Here is a 13,773-nt window from a genome sequence, read left to right as displayed (position 1 = left end):
GGATTGCTCACGTCATTGCTGGATATTGCCTTGCCGTTTTTCAGATAGACATGAATGGACTCCCAATCCTGATCCGGGCATAACGGAGTCAACCAGGTCAGCTGAGGTTCCAGGTTACTCACTCGAGAGAGCTGGTCTGCACTGGTTGTTTCATATATATATAGTGCTGGCCAAAAGTATTGGCACCCCTGCAATTCTGTCAGATAATACTCAGTTCCTTCTTGAAAATGATTGCAATCTCAAATTCTTTGGTATTATTATCTTCATTTATTTTGCTTGCAATGAAAAAACACAAAAGAGAATGAAACAAAAATCAAATCATTGATCATTTCACACAAAATTCCAAAAATGGGCCAGGCAAAAGTATTGGCACCCTTAGCCTAATACTTGGTTGCACAACCTTTAGCCAAAATAACTGCAAACAACCGCTTCCGGTAACCATCAATGAGTTTCTTACAATGCTCTGCTGGAATTTTAGATCATTCTTCTTTGGCAAACTGCTCCAGGTCCCTGAGATTTGAAGGGTGCCTTCTCCAAACTGCCATTTTGAGATCTCTCCACAGGTGTTCTATGGGATTCAGGTCTGGACTCATTGCTGGGCACTTTAGTAGTCTCCAGTGCTTTCTATCAAACCATTGTCTAGTACTTTTTGAAGTGTGTTTTGGGTCATTGTCCTGTTGGCAGACCCATGACCTCTGAAGAAGACCCAGCTTTCTCACACTGGGCCCTACATTATGCTGCAAAATTTGTTGGTAGTCTTCAGACTTCATAATGCCATGCACACGGTCAAGCAGTCCAGTGCTAGACGCAGCAAAGCAACCCCAAAACATCAGGTAACCTCCGCCATGTTTTACTGTAGGGACCGTGTTCTTTTCTTTGAATGCCTCTTTTTTTGCCCTGTAAACTCTATGTTGATGGCTTTTCCCAAAAAGCTCTACTTTTGTCTCATCTGACCAGAGAACATTCTTCCAAAATGTTTTAGGCTCTCAGGTAAGTTTTGGCAAACTCCAGCCTGGCTTTTTTATGTCTCGGGGTAAGAAGTGGGGTCTTCCTGGGTATCCTACCATACAGTCCCTTTTCATTCAGACGCCGACGGATAGTATGGATTGACACTGTTGTAGCCTCGGACTGCAGGGCAGCTTGAACTTGTTTGGATGTTAGTCGAGGTTCTTTATTCACCATCCGCACAATCTTGGGTTGAAATCTCTTGTCAAATTTTCTTTTCCTTCCACATCTAGGAAGGTTAGCCACAGTGCCATGGGCTTTAAACTTCTTGATGACACTGCACACCGTAGACACAGGAACTTTCAGGTCTTTGGAGATGGACTTGTAGCCTTGAGATTGCTCATGCTTCCTCACAATTTGGATTCTCAAGCCCTCAGACAGTTCTTTGGTCTTCTTTCTTTTCTCCATGCTCAATGTGGTACACACAGGACAGAGGTTGAGTCAACTTTAATCCATGTCAACTGGCTGCAAGTGTGATTTAGTTATTGCCAACACCTGTTAGGTGCCACAGGTAAGTTACAGGTGCTGTTAATTACACAAATTAGAGAAGCATCACATGATTTTTCAAACAGTGCCAATACTTTTGTCCACCCCCTTTTTTATGTTTGGTGTGAAATTATAACCAATTTGGCTTTATGACATTTTTTTTAATTTTTTTTCATTGAAGACAAATTAAATGAAGATAATAATAGCAAAGAATTTGTGATTGCAATCATTTTCAAGAAGAAACCGAGTATTCTCTGACAGAACTGCAGGAGTGCCAATACTTTTGGCCAGCACTGTATACACAGTATATATATATGTATATTTATAAATATATATATATATATATATATATATATATATATACAGTATATACACAAATATTGAAGGGAACACTCAAATAACACGTCCTAGATCGGAATAAATGAAATATTCTCATTGAATACTTTGTTCTGTTGTACAAAGTTGAATGTGCAGACAACAAAATCACTCAAAAATCATCAATTGAAATCAAACGTTTTAACCAATAGAGGTCTGGGTTTGCAGCCCTCCAAAGAAATGCCACACCACACCATTACTGACCCACTGCCAAACCGTTCATGCTGGAGGATATTGCAGGCAGCAGATAACTCTCTACGGTGTCTCCAGACTCTGTCACATGTGCTCAGTGTAAACCTGCTTTCATCTGTGAAGAGCACAGGGTGCCAGTGGCGAATTTGACAATCCTGGTGTTCTGTGGCAAATGTCAAGTGTCCTGCATGGTGTTGGGCAGTGAGCACAACCCCCATCTGTGGACGTCGGGCCCTCATGTTATCCGCATGGAGTCGGTTTCTAACCGTTTGTGCAGACACATGCACATTTGTGGCATACTGGAGGTACTTTTGCAGGGCTCTGGCAGTGCTCCTCCTCTTACTCCTTGCACAAAGGCGGAGGTAGCGGTCCTGCTGCTGGGTTGTTGCCCTCCTACAGCTCCCTCCACATCTCCTGTTGTACTGGCCTGTCTCTTGGAAGCGCCTCCATCCTCTGGTCACTACGCGGACAGACACAGCAAACCTTCTTGCCACAGCTCGCATTGATGTGCCATCCTGGATGAGCTGCACTATCTGTGCCACTTGTGTGGGTTGTAGAGTCCATCTCATGCCACCACGAGTGTGAGAGTACAACCAGCATTCAAAAGTGACCAAAACATCATCCAGAAAGTATTGGTACTGAGATGTCGTCTGTGTTTCACAGAAGTTTGATTAACTTGGAGTTATATTTGGTTGGTTGTGTTCCCATTAATTTTTTGAGCAGTGTATAAGAGTCTGATACCATTTAAACGTAGTATGTAATTCTATGGTGGTTCACTTCTTTACCCATTTGTAATGTTCGGAGCGTACACTGGAAAATTATATTTTTAATGGATTCAATAAAAAATATATGTTTTAGCTCTTTTAGCTCTATGTGCTCCTGATTCAATTCATTTATTATCTTGTATGGAAGGGTATCGGGTGTAATTTGGGATCAGCCTCCTGAAACTTCCATCCAACATATCTGGAAGGACCTTGTCTGTGACTGCCAGGGGAAGGCATTGAGCTGACATCATTGAATAAGGACAGTACAGGTGGGTTATCTTTGAAGGTTTGGGGTTTGAGATCTAGGCTAATTTGGAGGTTGAGTGTGGATGTGAGGCCCTTATGTCCCTGTTTCTCCTATGCAGCTTCTGCTGCACCAGCAATAAACAGACCAGTTGTTTTGGGTCCTAAGATGGCTGAAAAAGAGGAACTGGGTTTGACTGAGTTAAAATGGCTGAAAAAGAGGAACCAGGTGTTGGCTAGGCCTCAAAATGGCATCCGAAGAGGCCGTGGAGGGAGGTATCATGATCCAGGACCGGTATTCTCTGCTCAAAAGTTTCACAGACCTTGCCTGGTAATGTCAGGGGTTAACTCCCATCAGCTTCATTCTGGTTTCAGGAGACACTATACGTATATGGTCTCTGAACCTGAATTCCTGTGCTGGTTATAGTTTTGCTCTGCAGCCTGTGACTTTCTCTGGTAAACGAAGGAGCTGTGGACAAACAAGCGCAAATAGGGTCTTACCCAAATATGTGTAGGGTGGGGAGGGGGGAGTAATACTACTCACCAAATATAGTTGTGAGAGTCACAACTACTATATTTGTATGTACAAATCGATCCACGGCTGCAGCCACCCAGGGGCAGAAAACAGAAAGCAGTAGAGAAGGGTGTTCAATTGCCGCGCCAACAGATCACTCGTTCAGATGATCAGACCAATGTCACTTTATTTTCATACAGGTCTACGCATTTCAGGAGCACCTGCTCCCTTCCTCAGGACCGTCAGATTACAAATAACATCAAATCACTGATGATTTGATGTTATTTGTAATCTGACGGTCCTGAGGAAGGGAGCAGGTGCTCCTGAAACGCGTAGACCTGTATGAAATTAAAGTGACATTGGTCTGATCATCTGAACGAGTGATCTGTTGGCGCGGCAATTGAACACCCTTCTCTACTGCTTTCTGTGACTTTCTCTGGTGAGATTTCCTGGTTTATCTGACTCCTTGTTGTCGTGCCCTGACTTGTACCCTCCCCCATTTGTCCATCTGTCCCAGTCCCTGACTTCCCGCTCCTGTCTGTTGTTTGTGTTTCCCTCTGCATTCCTGATCTCCCGGCTTCTGACTCGGTTGTGTTTTCTGACTTAATTTTGATCCTCCCTTTGCACTGACTTGACTTCCCTGCTAGACTCTGACTGTTTGACTACTCTATTGCCCCCTGGTGGTTCACCTGTTAGCTGCCTGCTGGAGTTACTCTGCTGTACTTCAGCTGCCTTTCTGTTACAGTGTAACTTTGACTCTCCTTCACTACTCTGCTGCCATCTAGTGGTGAATATGCTGTACTATGTCTTTCTAGCCCTTTGTACAGTGTGACAGGAGGGACATGAGTCATGCCATGTGCATTCAGGACAGGAAATAATGGCGTGGGCTTACATGGACACACTGCTCTACAGAGAGTACACAAGTCCAACCCTCTGGGAATAGCTTACAGGGTGGATGGCGTTGCCTTCTAATGGGCCTGGGAGAAGCCATTTTCACAGATGGGCAATATACATGTATTTATTAAATTTAGAATTACATTTCTTTAATCCATCTCAAATTTTTTTTTCACTTCCCTTGATGTTCTAAATTATGCCTCAGCATCTTGTAAAGTTTTCTTGCTCAATATCATATCCTTTACCTCAATCTCTCTTTCTCATCTAATCTCCCCACTGGGGCAGCCATTCCTGCCCCCTGAGGAGAATTTTCAATTTTTTTTCCAATATGGTTCTCACCTCTGACATCTAATTTAACCTCATTTCACAGATCTTCAAATACAAAAACTAACACTTCTCTTTTTTCAATTTCAACATTTCTCAGGAGTTCCTCTATTCCTTCTGCTCCGGGACTGCCTATGTCCACAGGATTATACAAATGTCTAGATTCAACCTCAGTCAACAACAAACCCACAGGATTGGCTACAGCAATACATAAAATCCATAGAAAAAACATTGAATCTAAACACTTTACTTCAGGCCTGAAACACACATCCGTGAAACACGTGCGTGTTTGGTCCGTTTCCGTATATACTGGAGACACGGCCAAACGTGCACCAATGTTATTTAATGTTTGAGGACATATGTGCGTTTTTCATTAAGGTCCGTGGGTCCGTGTGCGTGCTACATTTGTGTCTCCATTTTGCACGGAAGCATGTCCGTTTTCAGCACGCAACACGCAGCATGGACCCAATGAAAGTCAATGGGTCTGTGCGCACGTCCGAGTGACACGGACGCATCCCTGTTTGCTCCCTGTACGTTTTGTGCTTTTTTCATGTGATGTCTGTCTTTTTTCTTTTTCTGTTTCGTTCTCTGCCTCAGTCCGTCGGTCGGTCGGTCTCTCTCTATGTCTGTCGGTCGGTCTCTCTGTCTTATCTGTCCCTCTCGCTGTCTATCGGTCAGTTCCCCCCCTCTCTCATACTTACCGTTCCCCGATCTCCGGCGCGGCGCTGCATGGCTGTTCTCTAAACTCCGGCGGCTTTTCCTCTTTTGAAAAAGCCGGCCGCTCATTAATCAATCTCGTATTCCCTGCTTTCCCCGTCCACCGGCGCCTATGATTGGTTGCAGTGAGACACACCCCCACGCTGAGTGACAGGTGTCTCACTGCACCCAATCACAGCAGCCGGTGGGCGTGTCACTATGGAGTATAGAAATAAATAAATAAATAATTAAAAAAAACGGCGTGCGGTCCCCCCCAAATTTAATACCAGCCAGATAAAGCCATACGGCTGAAGGCTGGTATTCTCAGGATGGGGAGCTCCACGTTATGGGGAGCCCCCCAGCCTAACAATATCAGTCAGCAGCCGCCCAGAATTGCCGCATATATTATATGCGACTGTTCTGGGACAGTACCCGGCTCTTCCCGATTTGCCCTGGTGCGTTGGCAAATCGGGGTAATAAGGAGTTATTGGCAGCCCATAGCTGCCACAAAATCCTAGATTAATCATGTCAGGCGTCTCCTCGAGATACCTTCCATGATTGATCTGTAAATTACAGTAAATAAACACACACAACTGAAAAATCCTATATTAGAAATAACAAACACAAACACATTCCCTGTTTCACCAATTTAATCAGCCCCAAAAAGCCCTCCATGTCCGTACTCCAGGATGGTCCAGCGTCGCTTCCAGCTCTGCTGCATGAAGGTGACCGGAGCAGCAGAAGAAACTGCCGCTCCTGTCACCTCCACGCAGCAAGAGAAGAGAGCCGCGTGATCAGCTGTACTGTCACTGAGGTTACCTGGATCCAGCGGTGGATGCAGCGGTGGCCGCGGGTAACCTCAGTGACAGCTCAGCTGATTGCACTACTCACCTCAGTTGCTGCGTGGAGCTGACCGGAGCAGCGATGAGTAGCGCGATCAGCTGAGCTGTCACTGAGGTTACCCGCGGCCACTGCTGCATCCACCGCTGGATCCAGGTAACCTCAGTGACAGCACAGCTGATCACGCAGCTCTCTTCATTTGCTGCATGGAGGTGACAGGAGCGGCGGTTTCTTTTGCTGCTCCGGTCACCTTCATGCAGCAGAGCTGGAAGCGACGCTGGACCATCTTGGAGTACGCCGGACATGGAGGGCTTTTTGGGGCTGATTAAATTGGTGAACCAGGGAATGTGTTTGTGTTTGTTATTTCTAATAAAGGATTTTTCAGTTGTGTGTGTTTATTTACTGTAATTTACAGATCAATCATGGAAGGTATCTCGGGAAGACGCCTGACATGATTAATCTAGGATTTAGTGGCAGCTATGGGCTGCCAATAACTCCTTATTACCCCGATTTGCCAACACACCAGGGCAAATCGGGAAGAGCCGGGTACTGTCCCAGAACAGTCGCATATAATGTATGCGGCAATTCTGGGCGACTGCTGACTGATATTATTAGGCTGGGGGGCTCCCCATAACATGGAGCTCCCCATCCTGAGAATACCAGCCTTCAGTTGTATGGCTTTATCTGGCTAATATTAAATTTGGGGGGGACCGCACGCCGTTTTTTTTAATTATTTATGTATTTATTTCTATACTCCATAGTGACACGCCCACCGGCTGCTGTGATTGGGTGCAGTGAGACACCTGTCACTCAGCGTGGGGGCGTGTCTCACTGCAACCAATCATAGGCACCGGTGGGCGGGGAAAGCAGGGAATACGAGATTGATTAATGAGCGGCCGGCTTTTTCAAATTAGAAAAAGCCGCCGGAGCAGTGTGAACGCCGTGCAGCGCCGGTGATTGGGGATCGGTGAGTATGAGAGAGGGGGGGACACTTCAGTCACTCGGGGGATTAGCGGTCACCGGTGAATCCTTCACAGGTGACCGCTAATCAGTACACGGCACACAGACAGAGCCGCGGCATGACAATGAAGTCGGGTGAAGTTCACCCGAGTTCATTCTCATCGCGCTACTCTGTCTGCTGTCTGCCGACATGTAGTAAACGACATTTTGCATCACACACGGACATTCCACACGGACAACACAAACACATGTCAGTTAAGTTTCACATGCACACACGGACATTTCACACGCACATACGGCTAGCATACAGGATACATACACAAGGCCACACATACCATAAAAATGGACCTAAAAAATGGAAAATGGACCCGAAAAATGGCCCGTTTTACACAGACGTGGTTTTAACGGATGTGTGTTTTCGGCCTCAAAAAAGTACCAGTGTGTCACAAAGCCAGTATCACGTGGGTGGTAGGAAACTCCATTCACCTTTGCAATACGCCAACCATTTAAACCACCTACGTAGATTACGAGCTCCAAAGTCTGTTTACACTGTAGATACCTCATACTGATGAGACAATCCAAGCAAACTAATCAAGGGTCAGGAATTTTTTTCCCCAATGCTATTCTCCCCCAGGGTCAAGAAGAACGCATTTCATTTCCATCCACCAAGTACAACAAGAGCACTAACCATAACTTGATAGCTGGCAGGTAAACACCTAAAGATCCCTACAATCTAGTCTTCTCTCTGTGGAAAATTAGGACAAGCTCAGTTTGCTTTGGACCCATCATGCTCTCAATACAGCACCTCAAACAATGTACTGCCTCAGTTTTTTTTTCTTTGAAACCTATCACACACACAACTGTTTGCAGCAGCGGCTGCAGTTACATCTTAATTTTTCTAAAACCAGTGGAGCTCAGTACTTCCTCTATTCACACTACAGTAATACAGCAATAACTCGATAATTCAACAAGTTTTACTTTCACTTTTTCACAGAACAAATAAAACACACAAATTATGCAGACGTTTTAAGAGATATCATGACCGGATTCAAACTAGGAATTTTATTTTACAGAGATTGATCATCAGGTGTCTGGACTCGGGCAGCCGACAACCCCTCCCAAACGGAAACACACGAGGGTTTATAAGGTAAGATAAAAAGTTTTCTTACCCTTTCTTGTGGAATTGTGCAGTCTTCCCCCTTGTGTGGTCCATTTGAGAAATGGAGGCAATGTCATGGCTGTCCTTCGTCCAGACATTTTCTCCTAATGACACGTTGGGCACCAACTGATAAAAGGGGGCATAATTTGAGGGAGATGAAATTCAAGTATGCATCCTCGTCTTAAACCCATCTACATTCCAAATCATGAGTCAAATGTTTGTTAGGCATGCATGCTATATTAAACTACACAGACCAGAGATGACCACGGGTCCGAGTAGAAAAGATTGCTGGTTTAAGTACGGAAGTTCAAATACATGTATAGAAGTCAGTTGGATAGGATCCAAGAATACATTCACTTCTGTATTGGGTAAATGTCAAAAAGAGCTTATTCTGAGAATATATATATATATATATATATATATGTTTCATCATTTTATATTAAGCTAAGTCAGCATGAATCACAAAAGTCTTATGATCAGAAAGTTCCATGTCTGAGTACAGTTCAAACGCCATTTTGAGTCCTGTTTTGGATATCTTCATATTATACTGAATATTGACCCTAAGGCTATGTGCGCATGCTCTGGATTTACAGCGGATTTTACCGTGGATTTGCCGCAGAAATTGTGTCTAACATTTCTGCAGTCATTCCCCAGCAAAACGAATGAGTATAAAAAATGCTGTGCGCACACTGCGTTTTTTTATACCTGCAGATTTACCCGCGGAATTTCCGCTGTGGAATTAATGTGCATGTCACTTCTTTTCTGCAGGTCACTGCGGTTTTACCATTAATTGTTGGTAAAAACCCACTGGGACCAACCTGCGGATGTACCGCAGAAATTCCGCGGCAAATCCGCGGCAAATCCAATTTCTGCCGCGGGTGCGGGATTCTTGTAGAGATCCAGAATTATCTTAAGAAAATTCCATTTTCTAGTGCGCACATGGCCTAAAAGTCCATAACCATGTCCATAACATGTGAAATAAGTTCTAGTTCGAACCCGGTCATAATATCCCTTAAACATCTGCATTATGTGAAAATATGTGTTCTGTGTGTTCTGGTTTAAAAAGTGAAAGTAAATTATGTTGAACTATTGAGTTATTGGTGTGAACAGCTGTATAGAGAAAAAGGAGAAGTGCTGGAAGCTGAATTCTGCTGACATGAAGAGAGTTATATGGAGAACTATTTTTTAACTGTCTGAGGTACTACACTGAGGTAGTACATTGTTTAATAAGCTGCTTCTAAATCGTATCTGTGATGGGTCCAACAACTGATCTGGTAACAGTCTTGCACAGAGAGGAGACTAAAGGCTGGTTTACATGCTGCGACATCGCGAGCGATGTCGCTAGCAATCGCACTCGCCCCCGTCGTTTGTGTGTCACAGGCAAATCACTGCCCGTGGCGAACAATATCGTTAGAACGCGTTAAACAGACTTACCTTCCTAACAACGTCTCTGTGGCCGGTGAACAACCTCTTTTTTAAGGGGGAGGTTCATGCGGCGTCACAGCGGCATCACACAGCGGCCCACCAATAGACGCGGAGGGGCGGAGAGCAGCTGCATTAACGACACGCCCACCTCATTGCTGGAGGACGCAGGAACGCTGTTGTTCGTCGTTCCCGGGGTGTCACACGTAGCAATGTGTGCTGCCTCAGGAACGACAAACAACCTGCGTTCAGCACGAGCAACGACATTTGGAAAATGAACGACGTGTCAACGATCAACGATTTGGTGAGTATTTCTGATCATCTGGTCGCTCCTAAGTGTAAAACGCAACGACGCCGCTAACGAGGCAGGATGTGCATCACAAATTCTGTGACCCCGACGACATATCGTTAGATATGTTGTTGCATGTAAAGTGGTCTTAAGGGTGTTTAGTGTGTACCCACCGGGTACTGAGTTTATGTTTGCACCCTGGCTGTATCCTGGTGGATGAGAATGCATTTTCTTATGACCCTCGGGGGAGAATAGTATTGAGAAAAATCCTAAAATCCGTGATTAGTTTGCTTGGATAGTCTCATTTCTATGAGGTATCTGCAGTGTAAACAGACTTTGGAGCTCATAATCTCTGTAGATGGTTTAGATGGTTGGCATATAGCGAGGGTGAATGAAGTTCACTGCCACCCATGTGATACTGGCTTTGTGACCCACGCTTTTCTGAAGCAAAGTATTCAGACTCAACATTTACTGTATGTATTTATTATATGTATTGCTGTGGCTAATCCTGTGGGTTTGTTGTTGACTGAGGTCGAATCTAAACGTTTGTATAATCCTGTGTACATAGTTCTGGTGCAGGAGGAATAAGGGAACGCCTGAGAAATATGTTGAAATTGCAGAAAGAGAAGTGTTAGTTTTGGGATTTGAAGAGATGTGAAATGGGGTCAAATTATATGACACCTAGCGTGAATAGCATACACCAGCGTGGAACGTAGCCATGAGGAAAGCCAAGATGATGAGGCTAGGATCCGACTTCCTTATGCATAGTCTGTTGGGTGAAAGGATTCATACACAATGATTGGGTTATCTCATAGGCAGCGAAGCAACCATCGGCATTAGGACAGATCGATAAACTCAGCAGAGTAATATTACCAATGGGGGGAGTCCGCACACAGTGTGTGTAACGAGAGCAACCACTAGAGGGAGCCAGAACACAAGGTGTCCCAGGTAACTAAGTGGTTGCTAAGAGGAGTCGTGCTAGCCGGGTCAGAGCCGAGAGGGAGCGCAGTACCAGGGAGGAAGTGGAGTCCGGGTCAGGAACAAGCTAGAAGTCGGTAACCAGGAGAGCAAGCTGAAGGAGGGGGCGCCGGGACGGGACAACAAACAGGGAGCAGGATGGAAGAATAGAAGGTAAGACAAGACGGAAAAAATGGGAGACAGGGAGGTCGGGCAGAACAGAAGGTCGGAAGGTCGGGCAGAACAGACTTCAGGAAGGTAAGGATAGGTCAGGGGAGATAGCTGGCAGAATCTAGAACACTTACAGGGACCAGGAGAGCATGCTGCAGAGCAGGACTATAACCGGCGCAGTGATGATGGAGGCAACTTCCTGATAATGTGGTGTGCTCCCGGGAGCGAGGTATAGAAGGTTAGGCTCCTCCCACTGGGAAACGCTGACCATGGAATCAGGTGACCGATACAACTCTAAGACAGCAGAGTGCAAACAGTATCGTGACTCGGGGAACTGGTATGGACAGTACTCAGTATTATATGAAGATATCCAAAACAGGAATCAAAAGGCATTTGAACTGTGTACCACACCCATGTCTGTACTCAGACATAAGACTTTTGTGATTTGTGCTGATTTAGCTTAATTTAAAATGATGAAATAGATATACATACAGTGCTGGCCAAAAGTATTGGCACCACTGCAATTCTGTCAGAAAATACTCAGTTTCTTCCTGGAAATGATTGCAATCACGAATTCTTTGGTATTATTATCTTCGTTTAATTTGTCTTCGATGAAAAAAAAAAAAATTGTCATAAAGTCAAATTGGATATAATTCCACACCAAACATAAAAAAGAGGGTGGACAAAAGTATTGGCACTGTTTCAAAAATCATGTGATGCTTCTCTAATTTGTGTAATTAACAGCACCTGTAACATATTTGTGGCACCTAACAGGTATTGGCAATAGCTAAATCACACTTGCAGCAAGTTGACATGGATTAAAGTCGACTCAACCTCCGTACTGTGTCCTTGTGTGTACCACATTGAGCATGGAGAAAAGAAAGAAGACCAAAGAACTGTCTGAGGACGTGAGAATCCAAATTGTGAGGAAGCATGAGCAATCTCAAGGCTACAAGTCCATCTCCAAAGACCTGAAAGTTCCTGTGTCTACGGTGCACAGTGTCATCAAGAAGTTTAAATCCCATGGCACTGTGGCTAACCTCCCTAGATGTGGAAGGAAAAGAAAATTTGAAGAGAGATTTCAACGCAAGATTGTGCGGATGGTGGATAAAGAACCTCGACTAATATCCAAACAAGTTCAAGCTGCCCTGCAGTCCGAGGGTACAATAGTGTCAACCCGTACTATCCGTTGGCGTCTGAATGAAAAGGGACTGTATGGTAGGATACCCAGGAAAACCCCACTTCTTACCCCGAGACATAAAAAAGCCAGGCTGGAGTTTGCCAAAACTTACCTGAGAAAGCCTAAAACGTTTTGGAACAATGTTCTCTGGTCAGATGAGACAAAAGTAGAGCTTTTTGGGAAAAGCCATCACCAGAGATTACAGCAAAAAAAAAAGAGGCATTCAAAGAAAAGAACACGGTCCCTACAGTCAAACATGGCGGAGGTTACCTGATGTTTTGGGGTTGCTTTGCTGCCTCTAGCACTGGACTGCTTGACGGTGTGCATGGCATTATGAAGACAGAATACTACCAACAAATGTTGCAGCATAATGTAGGGCCCAGCCCAGTGTGAGATAGCTGGGTCTCCCTCAGAGGTCATGGGTCTTCCAGCAGGACAATGACCCAAAACACACTTCAAAAAGCACTAGAAAATGGTTTGAGAGAAAGCACTGGAGACTAATAAAGTAGCCAGCAATGACTCCAGACCTGAATCCCATAGAACACCTGTGGAGAGATCTCAAAATGGCAGTTTGGAGAAAGCACCCTTCAAATCTCAGGGACCTGGAGCAGTTTGCCAGAGAAGAAGAGTCTAAAATTCCAGCAGAGCATTGTAAGAAACTCATTGATGGTTACCGGAAGCGGTTGTTCGCAGTTATTTTGGCTAAAGCTTGTGCAACCAAGTATTAGGCTAAGGGGTACTTTGCACGCTGCGACATCGCAGGCCGATGCTGCGATGCCGAGCGTGATAGTCCCCGCCCCCGTCGCAGCAGCGATATGTGGTGATAGCTGGCGTAGCGAAAATTATCGCTACGCCAGCTTCACACACACACTCACCTGCTGTGCGACGTCCCTGTGGCCGGCGACCCGCCTCCTTGTTAAGGGGGCGGGTCGTGCGGCGTCACTGCGACGTCACACGGCAGGTGGCCAATCGGAGCGGAGGGGCGGAGATGAGCATGATGTAAACATCCCGCCCACCTCCTTCCTTCCGCATATCCTACGGAAGCCGCAGTGACGCCGGTAGGAGATGTTCCTCGCTCCTGCGGCTTCACACACAGCGATGTGTGCTGCCCCAGGATCGAGGAACAACATCGGACCATCGCGTCAGCGTAATTATGAATTACGCCGACGCTGCACCGATGATACGATTACGACGCTTTTGCGCTCGTTAATCGTATCATCTAGGCTTTACACACTGCGATGTCGCATGCGATGCCGGATGTGCGTCACTTTCAATTTGACCCCACCGACATCGCACCTGCGA

General features: G+C 45.3%; 1 protein-coding gene across 2 annotated transcripts in view; it reads right to left on the bottom strand.

Annotated features, from left to right (window-relative positions):
* KMO (kynurenine 3-monooxygenase) overlaps positions 1-13,773 on the bottom strand; it is a 1,795,071-nt gene that overhangs the window by 940,386 nt on the left and 840,912 nt on the right. Inside the window, exon 1 of one of the 2 annotated variants that reach the window (XM_075338210.1) lies at positions 8,463-8,714. The exons of the other annotated variant lie outside the window; for it this stretch is intronic. Within the exon in view, the coding sequence (XP_075194325.1) occupies positions 8,463-8,550 (88 nt within the window). The 5' untranslated portion in view covers positions 8,551-8,714. Of the gene's footprint in view, positions 1-8,462; positions 8,715-13,773 lie in introns of those variants that run through there. 2 annotated transcript variants of the gene reach the window in all.

This window comes from Anomaloglossus baeobatrachus, chromosome 3 (genome assembly GCF_048569485.1).
Source record: "Anomaloglossus baeobatrachus isolate aAnoBae1 chromosome 3, aAnoBae1.hap1, whole genome shotgun sequence".
Classification (NCBI taxonomy): domain Eukaryota; kingdom Metazoa; phylum Chordata; class Amphibia; order Anura; family Aromobatidae; genus Anomaloglossus; species Anomaloglossus baeobatrachus.
Note: the sequence above shows the minus strand (reverse complement) of the source record. Positions and strands in the feature narration are given on the sequence as shown.